At 26.7% G+C, this 25571-nt stretch overlaps 1 protein-coding gene across 2 annotated transcripts in view; it reads right to left on the bottom strand.

Annotated features, from left to right (window-relative positions):
* The window catches only part of LOC123292186 (ecdysone-induced protein 74EF), a 241967-nt gene that overhangs the window by 55465 nt on the left and 160931 nt on the right, over positions 1–25571 (bottom strand). Inside the window, exon 1 of one of the 2 annotated variants that reach the window (XM_044872749.1) lies at positions 18978–19443. The exons of the other annotated variant lie outside the window; for it this stretch is intronic. Coding sequence (XP_044728684.1) covers positions 18978–19419 — 442 coding nt within the window. The 5' untranslated portion in view covers positions 19420–19443. Of the gene's footprint in view, positions 1–18977; positions 19444–25571 lie in introns of those variants that run through there. 2 annotated transcript variants of the gene reach the window in all.

Genomic DNA, 25571 nt, shown 5'->3' with positions numbered 1-25571 from the left:
GACTTCACTATTTTATTTATATTGAGCTTGTTCATCTAATACTAAGCGTGGACGCTATCTCTGTGAATGTCACACCCGCTATATTGGAATTTTCTGTTAAGAGATAAATGGGTCATTCAAGTGTGGAGGGTGCTTAATTTATAGAATATGAATAAAAATTCAAATTTTGAAAATCTGTCATAAAACTGTAAATATTTGGAGTTGGAAGTGAAAAATTATGATAGTGTTATTATGGAAGCGCTGAAAAATTATATATTTATATAAAAATAACATCATCTACTATATTTTCTAGCACTTTCCATTTGTATTTTTTCTTGGAACTGTGCATAGCTAGGAAAATGAATTTCATTTAGCACATATAAGCACATAACACATATATAAGATTCATCCTGAATAAACTACCTTTCAAGTGTGCCTATTTGCACACATTGTGAAAAGAGACAAACTTGTTGAAAACAGGAAAATTATTTATCAATATTGGCACTAGAAATGGTTTTTTGTTTACGTAGAAAAAGTATTTCGTAATAAAAATTGACTAATTTTTAAGAATTTATATTAAAAATATTTGTCATCAAATTCTACGAACAATATATTTAAAATTGCTAATACCTGTGACAAATTGTGATAAATTTTCGTTTTCGATTGTAAAGAAAGTAAAAATAATCTTTTTTTTTTATGCAAAGAAACATTTACTTGCACTCATCATTTGCATGCGACAAGTTAACTTAAGGTATTTCGATATCAAAACGAAAGTGTTACCAAAAACTGAATTATGGATTGGCAATTAATTAGTTTTTAGCACGATAAATTAATTATTAAAAACAGCACTTTTTACATGGTGGTGTATGAAGAAGTCGTAATAAAAGTTGGTTTTTTTAGTCAATAAGTGCTTTTAAAAATGTTCTGCCATTTACATAAAAACTTTTATAAATATTTCTAAAGTTTTAAGCTTTAAAATCATACAAAAATTAAGAACGGAGCATAAAAATGAAAAACTCTTTTCGGTAAAAACACTGGCTTTGATAGTTAATTTTTCACAAAAGACATATAAAATAATGATTAAATGATAAATAAAATTTCTAATTTTTTGGATCATTTTAATTTTTTTGGTATCGAAATACCTTGACATGTGTCAACTAACTGTTATATTTGGAGCTTACTCCATTGATGAAGAAGTTTTAAAGTTTATACACTTTAAAACGTCTATTAAATAATAAGAACATGTTTACATATTTTGAATTATATAATATATGTTCTTTTTGTACAATAGTGTATACAGTTTTCACATAGGGTGTAAATAGAAAAGCATAATTTTATTGCATTTTAATACCACTATCTCTTTCTACTTACACACAGTGTACTACGCCGTGACAAAAAAATAAACTATAGAATTTTTATATTAAAACATTATAATTTTTTTTTTTATATTTGTAAATAGCAAAGGTAAGCAGGTTACCTTGACTTAGATAGGAAACAATATTATTTTTTTATTAACAAACTATTCATAGTTTTTTAATAATATAGTAGTAATAATAATCATAGCATAATTCTTTTTATGTAACTCAATAGAGATACATATATACTATACAGGAATTTGATCCATTCAATAGTCTTCGACGTCAATTTTTTGGAAATTTTTGTTTTGATATATCTTTAAAATTCTTTATAACATATTCAAAAACTTTGAACAACAAATATTTGTTTTTGTAAATAAATAAAAATCACATATGATTAAAATGAAGAGTATTTCACCTACCGGCTGCGCCAATTAAATGGATATGAATATATAAATTTTGTAATTCACATCCCCTAAAGTGAAATATTTAATAACTGAATGTGTTTATGAAAAGTTAAACTATTTTTCTTAATAAATCGAATGGTGATATGTTTAACTTCAGGCAGCAATCAAAGGAATAGCTGATTCAGATGGGAAGTGAATTTTGTAAATAGAACATGATTTTTTAAATTGGATAATAAATATTTTTTCTGTTTTGAAACAAGTGGTGTAATAATACAGACATGGAATTCATAGACCCGAAAAAATAATTGTCGGGAAAAATGAATAATTGTGATAATTTTGTGGTATATTTTAAATAGACCACTCTTGTATATAATTTGTACAAATTATTTTTTATTTACAATATTATTTAATAGCAATTATATAAATTAAAGTTAACCTAAATTTTTGAGTTTAATTTATATCTACATTTTGAAGTAAATAACCAAAGAAAAGAATATAGCAAAAGAGGGGGTGTTTTTCAAAAAGAATATTTTGTATTATAGATGTGAAGGAATTTAATATTCTTTATTAAATACAAGTGTTATGTTGTATTGAATTTTTAACAATTATGAAACCTTGAAATAAATTTAAAAAAAAAACATTTTTTTTTATTCAAAAAACCACATAATACAATACAAAATTTTCAAAACATTCAAGCCCTCCCACATCATTGATGATTAATTTAATTAGATATTTGTTAAATGTTTCGTAATCTTTTATATTTGTATTAACCTTGGGTTACAATTATATGTAACAAAGTTCTGTTATCTTGAAACGATAAAGTACACGGACCTCGGTGATAATTTACATAATATATTCGATTTATATAGCCTACATGTATGTTTTCTAAGTGTATAATAAAATACCTAGGTATATATAGAAGAAAAATCGATGCTTTTCCGTTTTCCTTCTATGTTTAATTTCCTGCTTTTACAGTGTATAATAATACGTAATTTAAAATACAATGAACTCATATGTTGTATATTACGAAATAAAGTTTACAGCAGGTGATACACAAATTCAATTGAAAATTCAAATACTAATATAGGACGCAACCATTTTTGAAACTATTTAAGTGAAATTAGAATACCTAAGGTTTAAAATCATCGAAGATTTCAACTTTTTTTTTTTAAACAAAAACGTGTATTCCTTTTAATTGAACCCTCTGAACGTATCTTCAGGTACCCTCTGAATAGACTAGATACTACCTTAATAAGTTTTCTAAACGAGACTTTTCGTTTTTATGAAAAGCTCTTTACCGGTGAAGATTTTTGAAAAGGATTTTGTTTTTAACTCGCACTTGAAACATATCTAAGAACCATCTCAATTAAATTACCTTTTTCCTTAATGCTTTTTCCAAACTGAGTCGATTTTGATTATCATCAACAATTTTTTAGTTTTTTCGGGTACGGAATCATTAACTCGCACTGGAAACATGGCTAAAAACACTCCCTCGCCATTAAATTATCTTTCCAACGAAGCAAAAAAATTAAAATCGGTTTATCCGTTTAGGCGGAACGATGACACATACAGACAGACACAAACACACAAATAGCCACCCCTTTTTTAGTTCGGGGGTTAAAAGGAACATTTTTTACTACTATAAACGAAAAAATTTTCCACAATTAGTGTTCAGTGTAGTGCTTTAATTCGTTTTTAACAGCATGAATATTTCCTAATAATAATGCTATTACGTATGAATCACCATAAGTAGGACTACCCGTTTTCCATGAAATCATCAACATGAATGTATATATATTTTCTACATAAACGGCCATGTGTGATAGGTATATACTTTATAACTCGAATATCCTATACAACGAACGATATACATCATAATATATTTTTAGTCACTGCCCTTGAACTTGAAAAATCGAATAAATTTTTTTTCTTCTATTTAATAGCTATTTAATTGAATTCATTTTGTTTTAATTTATTAAAATATATAATAAATTTATTATTTTTTTTAAATAGTTAATTAAAGAGAAAAAATTTCTTTTATAATCATTTCCGCATTTTAATTGATTGAACAGTAAAGTTTTTTCATAAATTAATTTAAAAGAGTTAATTTTGTCAATAATTAATAATTAAAAATCAATAGGCCTGGAGTCATTTTTTTAATCGGTTTTGTCAACATAAACATTTTTAAACGTAAATTTTAATAATTTACAAAATTATTATAAATAGAATTTTAGGTCAGGGCCGTCCCATTAATTTTAATGTGGTAGCAGAGTTAAATATTCCATGTATCTTGATAAAGATAAGAATTTTCGTAGATAAATAAGTTGTTAGGTGTGATTTTAATACAATAAGTTGCCAAAAATAGTTTATTTCGATAAGGATAAGAAAAAACGCTTTCAACAAAAAAGTAAAAATTCTGATTTTTCATCATAAAATGCGTTATCATGAATTTTAATAAAGAAATAGTACACTTAAAAACGTGTTTCCTACATAATTTCAAAACTTATTGTAATTGAAATTTAAATACGAAGTGTTTGAATGAACAGACACTCGTTCAAGTTGCACATAACACAATTAATGCAAAAAAATAATGGAATACAGTATTAGCTTTAAAAATATGTAAAATGAAATATGTATTTATTTTTAGAAATAATTAATTTCAGATTGTTTTAACTAAAATACAATTGGTATAACTCGCATGTAATTAAACATTTTTTTAAAGTTGCATTTATTTAGTTTCACTTATTACAAATAATGTACATAGCAATCCAAAATTTTTATTATAGAACAAAAAATTAATTTCGATAAAACACTTTGTAGCCAAATTTACGTAGCTCGGTGCAAAATTATTCCAAAATTTTGACTCCTAGATATGAAATTATGGTGGAAGCGATTTTTAGTCGAGTTCATGATATAAAAACTACTTTTTAAAGATAAGTCTTCTTATTTCATTATGACCCTAAATGTAGTCTGAAATTAAATATTTTATACAAAACATTGTTTCAAAACATTTCTGTGAGCGTCTGAGCATTATTAACAAAATATCGAGATATTTCACAGATGCAAGTGATAATGCTACATGCAATAAAAATTTAATATAATGTTTATTAATATTTGCGTATATTACAGTTTAATTAGCAAGTTGTTGTGAATGTGAACTTTACGGGGAAGACCAATAACTCAAGTAATGTATTCATTGATATATTATAGTAAAATTCATTTTCTACTACTAAATGATTATTTTCTTATTCTGAGTTCTTTCAAGACATTCATTACGTTTTACTAATAAACCGGTGGCTAGTCTGAAAAAGGGACTATGATTCGACCCATTCCAGTCAATTCTTGAGACTTCCTTAAACCACAATGGTAGATTTTTAGACAGATGTATATTTACAATAATGTTCAATTGAAACTTAAAACAAGATTTGATCAAATTTTTATTTCGACTTTCGAGAGGAATGTGAAAACTTCACATCAGACAGTTTAAAAAAAATATTTCACAATTATAAAACACGTGTGTTTATCATAATATTATTATGCTAACGATATTCAAATTATTATTTAATCAAAATGAATGAACACGTGATTTCAGCAACACATTTTTTTTTTGTTCTTAATGATGTGAAATATCTTTTTTCATATATTTTTTTTGTCGCCTAACATTCGAATTATTTTTCACATTACACCATCAAGTTATGAGATAAGAAGTTTTCAATTTTTTATGAGATATGAACTGTGGAAATACTTTCAGAATTTCGTGAATACAAAATTTTCTCCCGGACTAAACTATTAGTATTTATTATTAATCAATAGAACATGGCCCATCGTGATCATTATATTTTTCGAATCTATATTTCGAGTATTTTTATATTGAACTAGAGTGATACCCACCCGCTTCGCTGGTTTTAAAAGAAAAGATGATAAGGAGTGTTCTCGCTTATCCCCTCTGTATAACACTCGAAATAATAGAGATTGTTTTACACAGGTAAAATATATGTATGGTTTTCTATTTTTTTAAATGTATAATAGTCGTAATTATTCATTGAGTATATCAGAAAAGATGGCCGTAAAATATTTTATATTGACTATTTTTACAGAAATCTGTAATTTATGGTAATGTAATTTTTTTTAAAATAATATATCTTTATAAATTATAGCTCATGTGTTATTCTGAAGTATTAGCTATCTTGCTGTACAGTTTCATTAAAAACCATTCGCTAGTTTTAGCGTGAAAGCGTAACAAACAAACAAACATGCTTACTTTCGCATTTATAATAATAATTTAAAATCAATTTATTAAATTATATATTAAAATTCAATATAAAAATTCTTAGAATAGTATCACTTATTGAACCTGACACTTCTAAATCAACATATGGAAACACAAATATTATTTTGTCAAAAAAATAAGTAATTTTCCAGAAAAAAAAAGTTTTTTTTAATCAAAATAATTCATTGTTTTACTTTAAAATGATTCTTATTGTCAAGAATAATAATAACCTGTGAACGGAAATAATTCATTCGAATTATTATTGTTATTCAAAAGACAAATAAAATCGTATTCATGGGTTGAAAGAAGAAAAAATAAGCAACAAGCGGACGGAATATATCAGATAAATATTTTTATGATTATTATAAACAGAGAAAAATATTATCCAATTCTTGTTGTTGAATAAAGATACGTGGTTTAAGTAGTAATTCAGGGGTGGATAAAGGATATATTTATAGGCTCAACGAAGTAGTTAATAACGATTATAATAAAAACGGTCAAGTGTGAATCAGACTCACACACGAAAGTTTTTGCCTCAACGTATCCACCTTCGCGTTCCATACATGTTATTGTTCTTTTACAAAATTCTTTAAATACACTCCCACATATCTTGAGAGTGATTTCTTGAATCGTTTCCCTTATTATCTGTTTTAAATGGTTTACATTTCTAAACGAAATTTCAATTTGTGGACACCCTGAACATTCAATGTCCAAAGTGAATAGCTGAATGTTAATATTTTTGAAAGCAGAGATTTTTATAAAGAATAACTTTTTTTTCGTAAACCTTATAATAAAAAAGTTTTTCATATTTAGCCAACTTAAATAGATATTATGTAGGTATATGTTTTCATATGCAACACAGACTACAAGTATGCATCATAAGTAAGCTACCATATATAATTATGTTAATATTATTATGATCGTTTTTTTTTTTTGCACGGCGGCAATTTTTAACTTGCCATTTTGTTTTGTTGAAATGGAAATTTTTAATACACATTCTGTTAAAAATTTCAGCTGTCTAACCATTGCGGTTTTAGGAGGATAACAGGCACTAACAGACGGACGGGCAGCGGAGACTTAATATCATAATTCCTGTTGGTTACCCTCCAGGTACGGAATCCTACAAATGACTTTATATGTATGTAAATGCCTCTTATTTCTCACATAGGAAGATGTTATTATGTAAAGGGGGTCGGTTATACCATGATTATGCTTTTGAAAATGGTATTATGACGTTTTACGATGACCAGCATAAAAACATAACTATACTTATATTATTTAATTTATTTTATAGTTGACTTCACAATTTTATTTTATTTTTTAATTTCATTTATTAAACAATGAATCGTTGTGACCTCTCTTTAAAACTAATGCTCAATTTGGTACAAAAATAAATAAAAAAACGGGAAATTTACAAAATTTCAAATCCATACTTTTTTGCGATGGGATACAGACGGACAGACACACACTCATAGCTGTCAAACTTATAACACTCCTTTTTTTGGCGCGTTCGAGAGGTTGACAAAGGTGACCTTTTTTTAACATCATAAATATATCTGTTTCGATTCCCAGATTATTAGAGCATGTTTTCCAAGTCTCCAACATTGATTGATATTTTATAAAATTTAAATAGAACACAAAATTTTCTTAATTTTTAAAGGCAAAAATTACAAGCCCATAAATGAATTAATAATTATATTCCACACACAAAAAAAAGGATTTAAAAAACAACTACTTAAACATGGTAAAATCTGTTTATATAATTTGGTTATTATGGTAGTCAGTACCTAAATATAAAAATCAGTGATGCAGACATAAAAGAATACCCGGAAATTGTCTACACACAAACATCTACACTACACACACGCACGCATTGATAATAAAAACATTTATATTATTTTAATATTTCAGTTCCACAGTCTGGAATAGTGTTGAATGCGCAAACGTTAAAATAATATAAAAACTGATGATAATAGATATTATATTATATTTCATATAATAAAAATATTATAATGGAATATTTAACCCAGACATACATTTTTATTTGTTCATATGTATTACAATATGTTTATTTATAATTACGAAATAGTAAAACTCGTTGAAAATTCAACGATATAATTTTTGATTAGCTTATCAAATTTGTTGTAAATTACTAATAAATATTATCACTGTTTTCTTTAATGACTTGAAAAAAGTTTTAATGTTTAAATTTTATTCCATAAATATGTACGAGGGCCAGGGAAATTTTTGATAAAAGGCTTGGCTTTTTTTTATATGAAGTTGGACTATTTAAAATGGCAAATATTATTAACCAACGCCAGACAAAGAGGTCGTGCTAGAAGACAATGGCAAACATGGAATAATCATATAAATATTATCAAAGATAATAAATGAGAACTCTAGGATATTTCGAAATAAATTTCTTCAAAATAATTTTTTGTGTGCAGTCCGCCACCAAATTAGCAACGACTAACATAAGAGAGTAATTACGATTAGCTAATTCATACTGATGATGACTACTTGGTAGTCGAAATACGTATATAAAATACAAATAACTGATCTAGGAAATTGGGGCAAAAAATCGAAATTTATATGGAATAATCAATCAATTGAAAAAGCAAATATTTATGGCAAGGACATTTTTTTGTAAGACTGTTGTTACATCTAGCATTCATTTTCAAGAAATATTAGAATGGAAAACAGAGATCATGGAATATTCAAGAAAACTATTTCGAAGGATATATAAATTTATTTATAATTATTAGAACTATTTTAGAACTTTAGTTTGAAACTATAAGTCGTTTTTAGATAAGGAAGTCCGTAGATAGTTATAGTTGTTAGATGAACCTAAAAATAAATGTGTTGGAAATTTATTTTTAAAATATTGATTGAATTGTTTCAACTATGACGCGCGATCGTCGTATTATGGCATTATTGTATTATATTTTACATAAAACTAAATCAGAATTTGTATGCGGTAAAATGAAAGGTGGGTTTACTACCGATTAGCGGAACTTACTAGAAAGAAGACTGTCCAATATCATATCACAAAGCCAAGAAAGTTTTCGAACCAAGATTTGTTTATTAAATAGAATTTTCATTTAAACCAGAATAATTTAAAATTTGTAATAGTTCTTTAATGACCTCGACGAAAAACGATTACCAAAAGTTATTATTTAAACATTTTGGCTGATAAGAATCATATTACAAAAATACTACTGCAAATAATTGTTGAAAATTTTATTATAGTATTTTTCAAACCACCTGACTTTATAAAAATCTTTCTTGAAAACTGTTTCACCAAAGAAATATTATACACGAACGTGACTTAAAACTTAATTTAATGGTCAGCTGATATGAACATAAATATTTTATTACTTAATACAATTATATTTAAAAGCACAAAAATTATTCATTTAAACGAACAATTTCTATTTGTTTATTTTAAAGTTTTTTTTTTAAACAATAATATTTTCTTTATGAAACGTGTATATATAAATACATTTTGTACATGTTTCTTGTTAAATTATACAACAAGCGACAACAATATTAACCTTTTAACCTTGAAAAAAAATTACATGTAAAATATTTTCATAACACGGAAGAAATTAACTAATATTTTACATTTGAAAAAATTTGATTAATATTTCTTATTTTATCAATAAATTTAAACAATTTTTCTATGACTACTCAATAAATTTCGGTTAATGTACCTTGAATCGATTTCAGTCCTTAATTTTAATAAAAAATACTTTTTAAGCGACAAGCTTTTATTGTACTAAAAAGTAGAAAATAATTTTATCTATAAGTCACTCTTACCCGACTATTTGTAAAAGCTTGAGGTGTTTAATTTCAAATATCAAAAATGTATCGGAACGCCTAATCTACTCCACATGCCTAATTACTTTTCGATTCATGCTTGATATTAAGCTCTTCAAGCTTTTACAAATAGTCGGGTTGAGTGACTTATAGTTAAATTATTTTCTACTTTTTAGTACAATAAAAGCTTGTCTCTTAAAAAGTATTTTTTATTAGAATTTTTAATTTAAATTAAAAATATATAAAATATGATGGAAGCGATGGGAAAATCAAGACGGCGCAACCTTACCATGCATTATCATCCAAACTAAATGTGCATGCAAAATTTCAGCTCAATCGGTTGAAGATATCTACTTCAAAATTGAGTTCAAAGAATCCACCGTAACATACATACATACATTGTAAGTTAAATAAAAGCTTTTAAAATACAATACTTTTAAAATTATAAACTTGAAAGGCAATGAATGAGTTTATATGCCTGGATGTTCGAAAATTCTTCAAGTATGATAGAAAAACGTGGATTAAGTCTTAAAAAAAAAGATTGCTATTCAATCTTTACTATTTATAATCGCATATTAAGGAAAACAAATTTTTTATAATGAAAAGGAGGACACAAATAAATTAAAGGCAAAAAACGTTCGATAATACGAGGAGCTACTACGTTCTTTTATACGTCGTTGTTTTAAATAAGAGAGAGTACTTCCAAGGACGAAAAAAGAGCCTGTAAATTGTGTATTTAACATTACTAAAATTTACTTCATTTTAATACCATAAAGTTTAAGTAATATCCAATTTTTACCTTAAATAAATTTATCAAGGTTTAATAAGGTTACCAGAAATTTCTAACAATTTACATCAAATGTTTATAGAATTTTTGTTCCCATTTCTAAAAATACAAACAGAAGTTATATGTACATTAGGTATTGTTGTACTTTGTGTTATTATACAAATTCGTTTGAAAATATCTTGCACTCTTGGTTATACTGAGAAAACAGAACGGTAGTTGACTTCCTAGAAAATTGTTATAATAAATTATTGTATACTCGAAAAGGATTATATATATATATATATATATATATGTTTCATGTAGGTAGATTTAATGGTTTTCGAGAAATTTTCATCACCTACTTACAGTAATGTCCTTTTATAATATACAATACGAACGTCAGTACTAAATGGTTTCTATAGAATTCGAATTTTCTCCGAATATAAGTGAAGTTTCACGTAGTTTCTATAATATGGACTTAGTCAAATGTTTATTTATTTGAAATATTTTTAATTATTTATTTGAAATATTTTTTCTAAAACTTGAAGCTTTCAAATTGAGCCTTTTATCAACAGTTTTTTTATCAACAGCCTTTTATCAACAAACAAACAATAATAAGAATAAAATGATAAACACCGAAGGGTTATTTTCAATATGTTCGTAGAGATATTCTTAACAATTTGCCAAAGTGAACCATTGAGAATCTTTAACATTTTTCGATATCTTTTAAGAGAAATGGTTATTGAGAAACGTTTTCAACATGAGAGTTATAAGCAGGATCAAGCTTTACCAAAAACAGTAATGGTCAATGGAATGACTAAATCGTTAAAAGGATAGGATGTTTTTTATTGGACAGTTCATTCTTACATTTGAACAGGATTGTTGTAAATTACTATGATTTTTTTTAATGAAAATCTTTTTATTTAACGCATGCTGAAACCAAATATAGTCGACTATCGCATAGTTTTATTTTAAGTCACCGGTTTTCGTATGACAAAATGATTTTCCCAACAAAAAAATGGCTGACTAAGAAATTGAAGTTTTTCAAGGTCCCAAACTAAACAAGAAAAAATTAACAATAATTTTAATATATTCAAAACTAAACAGAATTAACAATCCCTTAAAGGGCTGATGAATATTTCAACAACAAAAAAAGAAAGCAATACAAAAAATGAAGGTATTTCAACACCACCCACAGTGAATTTAAAAAAAAATCTTACCCCTTACTTAGAGACAATATACTCAAGACAAAAACGCATCACTTTTTTTCAAAAAGTCAAAATCAATGCAGAGGGCACAAATAAAATACAAGAAATACTTAAAATGCATATCATAGAGAAGAAAGAATATCTATAAAAAAAAACAAAACAATAACATATATAAAAAGAGATAAAAATATTTATAAAATAAACAAAGAATATAAACATAGTATTAGAATTAGAAATGCAATAGTTGTGTCAGTCCTATTAGTATGTATTGCATTAGATGAGAGTAGGTCAGGGACATTTAATATATACCTCTTTATTTAACATGCATATCAATTAATTGATGTTAAAAAGAGATGGATGATTTATAATAAAATATATATGAGACTTTATATATATGTTTTGTGGTATTTCTTGTGAATAGTTTTTCTGATCTATGATAGTAGTTAATTCATTTTATCTAATAGAAAAAAATTATGTGTTGATACTATGAATAGACAAAGATAGGTGCATATATTGTATAGTATAATAATAGATAGATGGATTGGGTAGGTATTTATAAATGCTTGTGTGTGTGTATGTATGTATAAAAGTAGACAACCTGTCTCATTCGTATTAAGGTAGTACCAGCATGGTATTTGCAGTTTCTATGTTAAAGCAATGGTACAATTTTTTTTTCGACAGAATTTAACGAAAAATTAAATTTAAGAATTTAATAATGCTTACTATTAATTCCCAAAGTTTCAGAAATTTTGACCGTTTAAAATGGGAAATAATTATGACAACGTCCCAATTTCGATCAATTTACGTCAAAATTAATATCTCGAAAGAGAAAATTAATTTCTAAATTTTTTTTTTAGAATTTTATTGTATAAACATTTTTTTCTACTTTTTCTTCAATATATAATAATATCATAAAAAATAGTTGGAGAGACCGGACATTTTACATGCTTTAAATGGGACATGACCCTCAAAATCGCGAACTTTGTCTTTAAATATCTCGCGATCTAAACGGTCAAAAATTATGAAATTTTAGGAATTCATAAATAAAGCTATTATAAACCCGAGAAAAAAAATTCGGCCAAATCTGTCGAAAAGTGATTTCATGCTGGTACTACCTTAAAGAATTAATTTATGTGAAATAATTTATTAATATTATTTTCATATTCTAATTTTATTGTATAAAAGGGAAATAAATTTTCTCTTCTAATTTAAAAATTGTTGAATTAAAAAATAAAAACAGATTTAATATAAAAATTGTGGTGAGTAAAAATACGGCCCTGGTTCTTAGAATTCAGTAAAAAGTAATATTGTTAAAATTGATTATATTTCAATTTTTTGTTTAATTAATTTCCAATTAAAAATGTTAAAAATGTTATTGTTTCAGCTTTGACGAAAAGTAAGAATAAAATTTTTCGATATAAGGCGTAATTTTCAAAATATGGGAAAAGTTGAAAATTTTATTTAAATATTCAGCTTTCGATAACAACAAAGTTAACAATAAGCTTTATTTAAATAATTTTAACCCTAAATCTATACTGTTCGTACATCTCTTACATGGATGGTGGCATGAAAATTAAAAATTGAATATCTTTACATTACTCGAAAATTTTACTATCACAGATGGTGGAATTATTTTCCGTTTTCATTCTGTTTAATCGGGTTGTTTCCAAAAACCTATAAAAGATTATTTAATGCGATAATATGAAGACAGGTGTTACACAGATGAAGCCCGCATTATCATATATGATTAAAATCAAAGATTTTTTGTTGATTTTGTTAAAATTTTGAAATGTGTCTCTATTAGTAACGGTAAAAGATCCAGCTGACGTTACTGTATCATGTTCGTATTTCTCTCTCAGAATACTTCTTCGGATTCGTATTAAGTCAGGTTTCGTCTTAAATTTCTTAGAATATTCATTTTACACGCATAGAGACTTCTTTTTTAAGAGAAATTAAAAATGAAGCATTACTTTATACTAAAAGTATAAAAATAATTTAATTTCATTTACTCGTTGTTTTATGATTTCTCGTCGCTTCCACCATCGTGTTAAACAGTTATGCTCAAGGCGTTTTGGAAAGACAATTTAATTATTCTATAAGTTACCACGCTAAACGATCTTAAACCTTTATGAAAAAATGATAAAAATTGAATCTTTTCAGTTTCAAGGTTACACGGATATGATGATATAAATTGATAAAAATATTCAATAAATATTTTTGTTTATATAAATTTTAAAATCATAAATAAAACTTTTTTGTTTCTATTAAAAACATCACATCAATAATTATTATAAATATTGATCCCAATAAATATTCTTTGTATTGAAAATGATTAAAAGAATGCAATTATTTATTCATTTGATAACAGCTCAATATTATGATTAAGGGTAATTATTATGTTGAGTACAATACAATCCATCAAAACCGATCCATAAATTATAAGAAATAATCATGTATATATATTATAGCTGGTACAATTTTTTGTGTATCAATGTGTAAATACATATTTATTATCAGCACATCAAAAATGACAATTTTATGAATACATTATAAAAATTCAGTGTTAAATTATGTATGCTCTAAATAATTTTTAAATTTTGCTTTTGCTTTTTTATGCATTCAAATTATAGTGTATTTTTATTGTTCATTGATTTGGTACGCATTATTTTTATCGTTTTAAAGAGAAAATATTGAAAAAAAAAATAGAAGAAAATTTCAATTTTTATGAAATAAAATTTAGAAAAAAAGAAGTACAATAACATAATTATGGAAATCAATTAGCAATTAAAAACAAACTTTGAAAATGGCCAGAAATTTAATAATAACAACTTTAATTTGTACATTGATTTGATAAGTACAGACATTGAGCATGCGTCCGTCACTTAATGATTCCACTCATTTATCAATCTTATTATATAAAATATCTACAATGCTTAAAAAACTAAAAAATGGTATTTTTTTTATGATTATGGGAAATTTGATGAATTGCATATCTACAGAAATAGAAATATTTTACAAAAAATGTGGCAATTTTAATCCAATAAAAAATTCGTAGCGCAGGAGCTGAGTTAGCCAAGTGAATTCTTTCGGACGCTCGAGAGGCTACAGAATTCTTGAAAAATTAAAAACTCGAATTTCGAGAATTTTTCATTGCGCACCCCTCATCGCCACTTGTTTATCTGTTGATTTTTCTCATTAACGAACTTAATCTTTCAAGTACTGAAACCCTTTTTATTACCAAATTTTCTTCAAATCAGACTTAAATTGCGACCACTAGAGAGGGTACAGACACATAAACGTATAGATACATATTTTTTAAAATTCCATCATCAGTACAAAAGCAATAGATCTATTCCCTTCGGAAATTCGCCAATAAATTGATCAAATATGTACCTAGTTTTATAAAAAAAACCCAATTTCCGCCAATAACTGTTCAAAGCAATAAAAAGATTCCAAAATCTATAATTACATGAAATATACCGACATACTAACAAAAATTGATCCATTTTTTATTTAAATTAAAGAAAAAAAAAACGACCCAACAAAAGATCTATCATCCCATCCGCATTGATGTAATAAAAATATTAAAATATAAAAAAAAATCTCTCTGTAAAGGGGGTGGGTGTTTGAATTTTTTATTTAAAAAAAATCTTTTTATAATCATTCGATGTACAACTGACCTATTTTTTTTTTTTCAAAAAAAGGTATGTTTAAGGCATAGATGGATGCACCGTTATTATATTATGAGGGTTGAATTAAAAAAAAAATACAACGGTACACAATCCACTCAGGTTATTTTTTTTCCAGAGGGTTTCTCGACCATAAAAAACATAAGAAATCTTCTTTACAGTGGTAGATCTTTACCCATCTGTCGTACATAAATTTTTAATAGTGAAAGAAGAGCGATACAGTAATTTATTATGGATTTTATATATTTTCATCTTTCTTCATAAAATTTATGTGGTTTCTAATCACTTATTTTAATTAGTAATGTATTTAAAATTATTCAAAAATAAAGTTTTGTTATCAATTCCAATAAACTGTGTATTATCAGACAGGAAATTTAGAAATTTACTTTTTAGATATGGCTGTATTTGACCCGTTTACGATCTATCATCGGAAATCAAACTGGAAGATAGAATATAAGTTTTTTTGATTTAGTCACGTCGACAATATTTGTAGGCGAAAGAATACCTCTAAATCTTTCAAATACAATACCTCTAAAATTTACATAGAGAATTTTCGATTAATTTAAGGTCACATTTATATTTTTTGTACGTACACGGTAAGAAATTCATGGCGTTTATACAATACTGGTATGATATAGGGACGGATACTAACAAAACTCTGTGTAATATTGCCGTTAGATCCATAACTATAGCGTTAACTTATCGATCTAACAGATATATTATTTAGAGTATTATCAGATATTTTTTGAGTATTTGTCCCTATACTATACCAGCATTGCAATAAACAACATGCATTTCCCACTGGAGTAGTAAGCTCTAAATTTTTTTTACAATTTTATAATAATTACCGGCAAATTTCAACGGTTTAACTTTAAATTTTCTTCAGTTATTTAAATCCTACGGTGTAATTAAAAGTGAAACTAAGTGAAATTTGCAACAATAATTAAAAAGTTACAGTAATTTTCTTATATTCTCAAAATAATGATTTCCTCAATAAAAACTGCTTACAGTTTGTATGATTTTTTGTTGTTGTAAAACTCGTAGGTTTTTAAATAGAAGCTATTTAAAAATAAAAATATACGCTATTTTGTAATATTCATAAAAATCAAGGTCTTGAAAACTTTAAATGGGATATTTTATGATAGTTATGATAACTTTTTGTTCGAGCAAAAATTGAATTATGGTTCCATTCAATTTGAAATCTTACCACTTCAGAATTGGTTAAGTGCTCTCGTTGTTTCTTCTAAGAAGCTGAGTCTCAAAGGATAATTTAAAAAATCATTTCTGGCTTCTTTCTCTAAAAGGGTGTATCTCTTAACTTAACTCTTAAAGGTTTGACTCACTGTATTCTATAAGATATAGAGTCTAAAATAGACTAAAAAACTTTTAGGCATACCACCTTTTATCGAAACACAGTAGATTTGGAATATGGGTAGATTTTATCTATATCAAACTGCTACAAAAAAGTCTCCGATCAAATTTATTTATTTGTGTTTTTAAATCCAAATTAAGTATTTTTATACTTCGCGATATTTTATAAAACACAAATGAAAAATCTATCTATAAAAAAAAAACTTCTATGAAATTTACAAGATATTTCTTACTTGGGAAAATATTGTACCATTTACTAAAAAATCAGTGAATATATGCCTAGGCATAGAGAATGAGTCATTTAGATTTTCTCCTACTTTTCTATCACCGGCTAATAAAATTTACCCGGCAAAGTCATCGATTATAATAAAATATAGTCTCTTGAAAACTGTTTTACATAACAACAACATAAAAATAACAAATATTAGACAATTACATATCATGTGGGAATGAGTAATTCGGAAATTTACCCAATTTCTTTTTCATCGGCTAATAAATTTTAGCCGGTAAAGTTATCGATTCCAATCAAAAGAAATCTTCTGAATGTTTTCTATAACAACATTAGAATAATTATAAAACAGATAATGTGGGAATGGCATTATAATGTTTAAAGTAAATCTACCGTAAAGTAATAAAAAATTATTTACTTATTTATTGAAGGAGTAAGTAAGTAACAGGTAGCTGTTATCGTGGTTACAAACATGGGCGTTTATAAATCTACCCTTAAAATATTATCATAGTCTTCTACAGATCTACAGCTATACTGTGTACACATACCAGAAGACGATCTTTTAAGGGATGTTTGAACTCTCTTAATAATATAATGTTATTTACAAAAGGTACAGTTACATTTCACCAGAACTTACTGTTATTTTATCTTTTCTCCAAAAAAAATTATATGACCTATATTTTATGATAGGGTACACAAAATTTACACAAAATTAGAAAACTGTATATTTTATGGGTTATAAAATGTACCGTACTTTTTTTTTTGGAAATTTGAATAACTGTAGACAGTGTAGACAGAAAATATTTTCTGTTGTTGAATCAATTTGATTTTAAAAGAGTTCCGGATGATAAGACATTAAAAAAAATATTTATCTTTCGTTTATCGTAAATTTAAATTATAAAATTTATACAGTATGTCTATTGAGAATTTAATTAATTGGAATTAATGTTTATTATGTAATCGATGTGTGATAGAAACCTTGAACTTGAATTATTTCTGAGTATATTAAGGAAATTTCGAGGTGCCGGTTTCTGTTTTACCACATCTCCGATTCCGAAAAAGTTTAGAATCTTTAAAAATAGATTACTTTTTTTTAGAATGAAGTATTATTTGCCCCAAAATCCCCAAATTTGACTTTATCATCTATTAAATCTAGGAGTAGAAATATGACTAAATGCAATCTTGTTATAGCCGGGAAAGAAAACAAATATTAGTCGCGGAAATAAAATTTGGTACAAAAGTTTCTCATTAACTGAGATACCAAATTGACATTTTTTCACAAGCGTGGTAGAGAAAGGTGGTTAGAAGTTCCACAAAAATCTAAAGAAATACATAGACTGAAATATTCGATTTTTTATATCATAGAACCTTTACTTTTCTTTGTAAAAAGCCATTATAAAATTTAAGCTCAAAGCAATGTAGTGATGTACCGGCATAATTATAATTGTTTTTGAAGAGTAAAATATACGTATAATGCATATACTGAGTCATTTTTTTGTATAAAAGCTCATGAGTTTTCTAGAATTAAACAATTATGAATAAAATTAAAGCTTTGATTTTGAACTCAATATGAATACAATGGGAATTTAAACAATTAATTCTTTTAGTTGTTATAGGTACATATTATGCATAATACAAATTTTGACTCATTATAATTCTGAATAAACAAAAAACATACTGTATATAATTTTACAAAGAAAAAAAAATTTTGAAAAAATCTTGACTTTGAAAATAAAATTTTTATTTAATGTATTTTAAATTTGAAGGACACACATAAAATTAAAAATATAATCTCAATATAGAAACAAAAATTTATTATATATTTTTTTTTCTCAAAATCAAAATGAAAAAGGAAAGTGGAGCCAAGAAAAAAAAATCACTTACAATAACGTTTCATAATACGTTTCTTATATGCTTTACAATCCCCATTTTCCAATGGTGACATTCGTCCACCGGACGAATCATCACTTTCCGTACCAGAATCACCGGCACGTCGCGTTGATGATGAATGATACCGGATGATCAACGGTGGTGACGAGGACGTTCGATGTACACTTAAATCTAATGGCAATTCATCATCCTCATTCTCCACACCATGATCCTCCTCATCAAAATCCTTTTCCGATTTCACTAAAATCATTTCTTGATCTTGTTTCACTAATTCAGTTTTAATCATTAATGGGGTTGTTAACGGTACACCCGGCGATTGTGATGGTACATCATCGTCATCAATTGTTGGTGAATTCACAAGACTACGCGGTGGTGACATTGTACCCAAATAACCACGTAATTTTGATTCCACTGATGAATGTTGTAAAATCATCATGTTTTCAAAAATTTTATATTTTTTTAACACATTATTTCACAAGAAAAAATTTTTATAAAAATTTTTCACCACTTCACAAAAAAAAAAAAAAAAAATTAAAATTAATTTTCACTTTAAAATATTGTTTCAACAATGTCCACTGTTTTTAAGTTTGTTGTTTAAAAACTAAGCACACTTTTAATAATAATATTCTTGAATTGATGAGTTTTGAATAAAAATGTTGTTTGTTTATTTTTTGAATATTGAGAGTGAAATTAAAAAACACGTCTTGAATCGTAGTGTTACAGTCACGGACTGAATTTACTACACTACTAGTACTGAACACAAGACTCTCGCAGTGTTGTTCTATGTGTGTTGTGTTCATATAGCGGACTTGAATTATGTCCTACTGACTCATATAGACATCATACAACAGTACTTACATTATAATACGCGTTATGGTACGCACATGCACCACACGATTTTATATACATATACATAACATATACTACTACGATTCGTACTTCGGTTTTTATACTTCGTTAATATTCGTATTTAAGCTCACTTTCATTTGAAAAACGAATGTTATAGATATACATATAGAAGTGTTATATAGTTTATATACATATATGCATATGTATGTGTGTTAACAAGCGACGACTGACGATCATCTGAGAGTCGCAGAAACGAAGCAATAAAGTTTGAAAAATTTGAACTATCAATCCTTTAATATATTTATTATGGAACTAGTAACAGAGTGAGGACCACCTCCTCTCAAAGATGATTAAGAAGGATAATAAATGAAAGAGCATGATTAATAATAAGCATGTCTTACTATACAAAATAATATCCTGGCGCGTATTTACATCATAATAATTGTCATTTAATAATTAAACATTACTAACTAGTGATACATGTCTACTTTAAAAAAATTCCATGCAAATAAAACAATAGCTAATCATTTTTAAAAATATGTATACAGAATAGGGTATTCCACTATTTTTGAAAAAGTACTTCAAAATGTTGATTTTGCTAATAAAAAGCCCAAAAATATGGGTTTGACAGATATACTCATAGACATCTGATTATAATAAATATAAATACTTATTATCTATGTATACACTATACCCAGCTGTCTACAACTAATTGATGGTCTATGACTCATACCGCTATGACACCACAGCAGAGCTTACTCGCGTTTTAGGTCACGTGATATACAGTTTAAAAATAACGATTTTTTATTTTAATATTTTAAGCGACCCCAGAACCCTCCGAGTTACAAGTTTGGAATCATTTTCATTTATATTAACCGAATCGTGAATTTAGTATATTTACGGTTAATTTAAAATGCATATTATTTATGCAAATTGCATATTTTAAATTTCTTATAAATCAATTTAGGTCACAAAATTTCTTCTTCTGACATTCTAACGACTAGAATGGCGAAAACCGCATTTAAATGCGATTTATTGTTCAAATTTGTTGGAACTTTGATCATTTTTAGAGTTTTGTTTCTGCGACTATGAGCACACAACCTAAACCAATACGATATAGGTATACATACACACAGATTGGTGATATGTCTCGGTGAACAGACTTGGTGTATGTATGTATATATGTATACACAATTTATCACCAATATGTGGTGGTGTCTGGTTCACTCTTTGCTTGGAAAATCTAATACATATCGTTTGTATATAAACACTCTTATTTACTGTCTCTTTTTCCTTTCTCTTGGGTTGACGCGTCACATTTATCTCGTCTCCGTTGTGTTCGTTTCTTCGGTTGTGTGTTTCGTTGTATATATATGATGATGATGCGTTGGCTGTTACATGATGAGAGGCTTCTATCATCCATCATTCCCTCAACAGTATGTCTAATAGCCTATGTAATAGATGCTGGAGCTTTTTTTTGCTGTATATTTCTTCGTACGTTTTGTTTTTGTTTTCTTTTTAATATCATTTATGTTAGGTTAGGTTCAGATTATTATACTATTATTGTTTTAAACGTTTTGGTCGGTTAAAAAAAACATAATTACTGGCTTTTCTGTGGGTTGACTTAATCGAATGTTATTGTTGATTGTTATTATTTATTTGTATCGTGAAAATTAATTTCACTTGTCGTCCGTTGAAAAATGTGCAGAGAAAGACGATATATTCTATTTTTCACGCGTTATAAGGTTTAAACGTCTAACAGCCTTCTTTCGTTTATTTATCCACGAATTTCAAACTAGTTGCGTGGGATTAAAATCTCACCATCCGTTCGAGCTTCAGTACGATCAACATTATAGTACTTTTCCAGTAGCATACATATCTGATAGATGATAAAAATGTGGAAGCGCAGGGAAAAGCAAACGATTTTAATTTTTGCTTTGATGATTTCAAAATATATTACTTTCTAGTGCTCATAGAAATAAAATGAATTTTACACTCAACAAGATCACTTAAAGATGGAGGAATTTTTTTATTTCTCTTGAATTTTTTCATTTTTTTACGTTAATTGTATTTCCTTTACGTTTTGCGAAATACGTTATCAAAAATAAGTATTATCAATAATTAGTATTCAAAAATGTATTTTAAATATATTGTGATAATTATATATAATTGCAAACGGATTTTTTGCAAAATCCGTACTCTAGGCTACTTTTATTTTCTACTACTGAAGAAAATGTTTCTCTCCTACAACCTATCGTTTCAATTGATATTCGCCCCAAAAATGTTTTGAAAAATTCTGGTAATACTTTATGAATACCGAAACTTTCTATTTAATTTGAGATGGTTAGGTTGACTAAGCATCGTCGATTTTATGGATTTACTTACCAAGAAATCTAGAAATGTTTCAGTACAGTACTCTGCAAGATTAGATAGGAAAATGCCATTTCCCTAGTCATACAGGTACTATAAATATAATATACGTGTAGTTTTAATCGACCATAGCTTGAAAACTACTCGTAAAATATTTTTGTGGCAGCGAGAGTTTTTCATCAGATTGATTCAAAGAACATTTTAGGGTGAATTAGAAAAAGTTTCACAGAAAGGTACTTAACTTTTGACAGACATTTAACCTCTTGAAATAATCCTTAACGGTTAGAAATTAGAAATGTGCAGATGCAAAAGAAAAACATCAACAATTAAAGCATTATATTATTTAAATAATACTAAAGAAAATTTTTAACTAACTACATAAGACAAATCATAAACATTATCATATTATTATTAAATCCGAACAAATAATTCTTAATAATTCCAGGCAGTTTCGGTAGTGTCTAATTAAAGGATAATCATCACCGACTGACATCTTAGTAGTACACATTTAAAAAATAAACTAGTGTAGCGCCACTTTCTCATAAATTGATTGGGAGCCATTCAGGCTTCCGTACATAGGTCCATAAAACTGCTTAAAACTAGATATTATAATGATAGTAAAGAAAAAAATCAATTAAATTTTGTATATTCATTGATTTTATTTTCATAAATATACGAATTGAATGTGAGTATTTTGAAAATTTATTTGTTTCACATGAAAGGCCACGTGAATAATATATTCATTTTAATTTTCCAAATCATCATTTTTTTTGTTTGAATTTTTTTTGTAGTGTTTTAAAGTAAGCATTTTATGCATTGTACTTCACCAGATAGGAAGTAAAAAATTTGTTAAATATCAGCATTAATCTGTGTGGATGAATCTACACGTTTTTTGTAATTTCATGTTCAACATATGTAAGAATTATATTTCATGGTTATTGTAAAATAAATAATTATGTTCCAAAATGATAATTATATAAAAAATTTTCAACAAAACCAACTTCGAGGAAAAGATCTAGTGTTATGCATGGAATTTGACAAATCCTTTCAGATCGATTGAAGCTGTCAATGTCAAGCTTAACAACTTTTTCTTTTTACCAATTTTCATAGCTGGGAACATCTTTTTTATAAAGCCTGAAATTTTGTTATTCGATATCAAGCCCAAAACTGAATATTGTTAGAGGATGAAATTTAAAATAAGAAAATAATGCAATTAAAATAAACATAATTTTGGTTGGTCATTTCCTCCAACTTCGAAAAAAGGAGGGGGCCCTATGTTCGATTTGAGGACCAATTTTGAAAATTTTTGATTTAATATAATAGTTATATATATAATTTTTTACTTTTTTTTATCAATTATAATACTATTTATAATTCTATTACTAAAACTTATCAAAATAAGAACTTAATTGAACTATAGAAAGTTCTTTTTTAATTTTACTTTCATTTCAGGCTGAAAACGAACTAAGATTCAAGATCATCCACCATTTTTGTAGAATATTTTTATATTCTTAAATGCGCTCCCACCATAATTATACATATTTTGAAACTACTTTTCGAATTCTATTTGTAATCATAAATGAACTATTTTCATAATCGCCATACATGGGCGTACCAAGAGGATGTTCAGGCCGCAGCCTTTCTGGTCCTGAATTTAATATTGATTTTCTTGGTTTTAGTGTGTGTTTGTGACAAAATATTGAAATTTTTATGGGAAAATATTTATGAAATTTTGAGGGGAAGAATTTCTGATTTGACTCTCTCTAGACCCAAAATTTTGTGCCTTTCCTTGGGTCAAAATTTAAATACGCCTGTGTCATAATATCTTATAAATAATACTTAGCATGAAGGAGGTGGACTGATCATCCTCATTACTCAAAGATTTTCTAGATGTTCGCTTGTTTTTTATATTCCTAGTAAAGTCGAAATTCGTCGTTTATTTTTGTTCGTTTTTGTTTTTGGTCAAAGCTTTCAAGGAATATTATTATTGATCTCTTCTTTAATTTAGTCGCTGTAGAAAACATCTATGCATAGTGCATCTATGTTTGCACTTTTTGGTACTAGATCAGAATTGAAAGACTTTATGATTTTTAACGGAAAATATTGCGGCAACAGACGTGTAACGATACATAATACTTAGACATCGTATGTATACATATACAAGTTATACATACACAGTTGCATAATTATAAATGGTTTTTTGTGTATGTTTTAACAAGAAGAGAAAGAATGATTTTCTTGATACCAAAAACTTCGTAGTTAGTTCTAAAAAATTAAGGTAGTTTTTTTATATAAATCTGTACTAAAGTTTTTGAGAAATGATTTAAAATTTGTAGTTTTAGTTAACTGGTGTATTTAAAACATACGAAAATTTTCATCTTTGATAGCAAGTATCTTTTTTAATTGAAGGATAAAAAATTTGGATTTTAGCAATTCTCAAGGGGATGGTTATTCTTAGAATCTACTAAAAATTTTGCTTAATTCAGCACCCTGTAATATGTTAAATTACTTATTCAGTGTTCTTATTAACGATTTGTACACAAACAGATGAATTATCTGATGCAAATGATAGACAAATATGTAAAATTGCATGCTTAAAAAATTAAAAGTGAAAAATATTGAAAGCAAATTATCACGATTTGAAAATAAAAACAATTTTTATTCTTCCAGTAAAAATATAAGCAAATATTTTTCTGCTATTTACACTTTTTAAAAAGTGAGATTAAAAAATATTATTTTTTTCTCTTTTATTTTAAGAATTTTATTTTCATGCGTTCGTTAGTTTAAAACCTATAATGCGTTTGTTTTATAGCGTGCTATTACAAAAAATATTTGTTAAATTAAAAATTATTTAGAAAATTTTAATTCTTAAAGTCATCAAGAGATAAATGAAAAAAAAATTATTATAAAGTGCCTAAGCACGTCTGATTATTACATTAAATGTAGCGTCAAAAAATTTCTGTCTTACTTTTTATATTAAATGATCCAGCTGATAATCTAATGACGCTGTTCATACTTGAAATTTATTCCGATTTTATATTAGGAATATTCTTTTTGTTGAAAATTGTCTACTCCGGAAATAAATTTCTGTGTATTTTTTTAACAGTGTATCCAAGAGGTGTATATAATCTTTTTATAATTTTATAATGGGGGTTTAACCTCTATTTTTTTGACATACGCCATATCACAGAGGCCACCCACATCATTATTTGTTCATCTTTATTACCAAGACCCAATTCACCTATGTTTCTAATTTAAAAAACTTGTCCTCAGCACGCTATAAAAATTTTAGCTTGATATCTGTTTTCGTTTTTAAGTAATCGTGATGACAGACGCACAGACAGACGACAGACAGACAACCGGAAATGG

The sequence above is a fragment of the Chrysoperla carnea genome, chromosome 2 (assembly GCF_905475395.1).
Source record: "Chrysoperla carnea chromosome 2, inChrCarn1.1, whole genome shotgun sequence".
Classification (NCBI taxonomy): domain Eukaryota; kingdom Metazoa; phylum Arthropoda; class Insecta; order Neuroptera; family Chrysopidae; genus Chrysoperla; species Chrysoperla carnea.
Note: the sequence above shows the minus strand (reverse complement) of the source record. Positions and strands in the feature narration are given on the sequence as shown.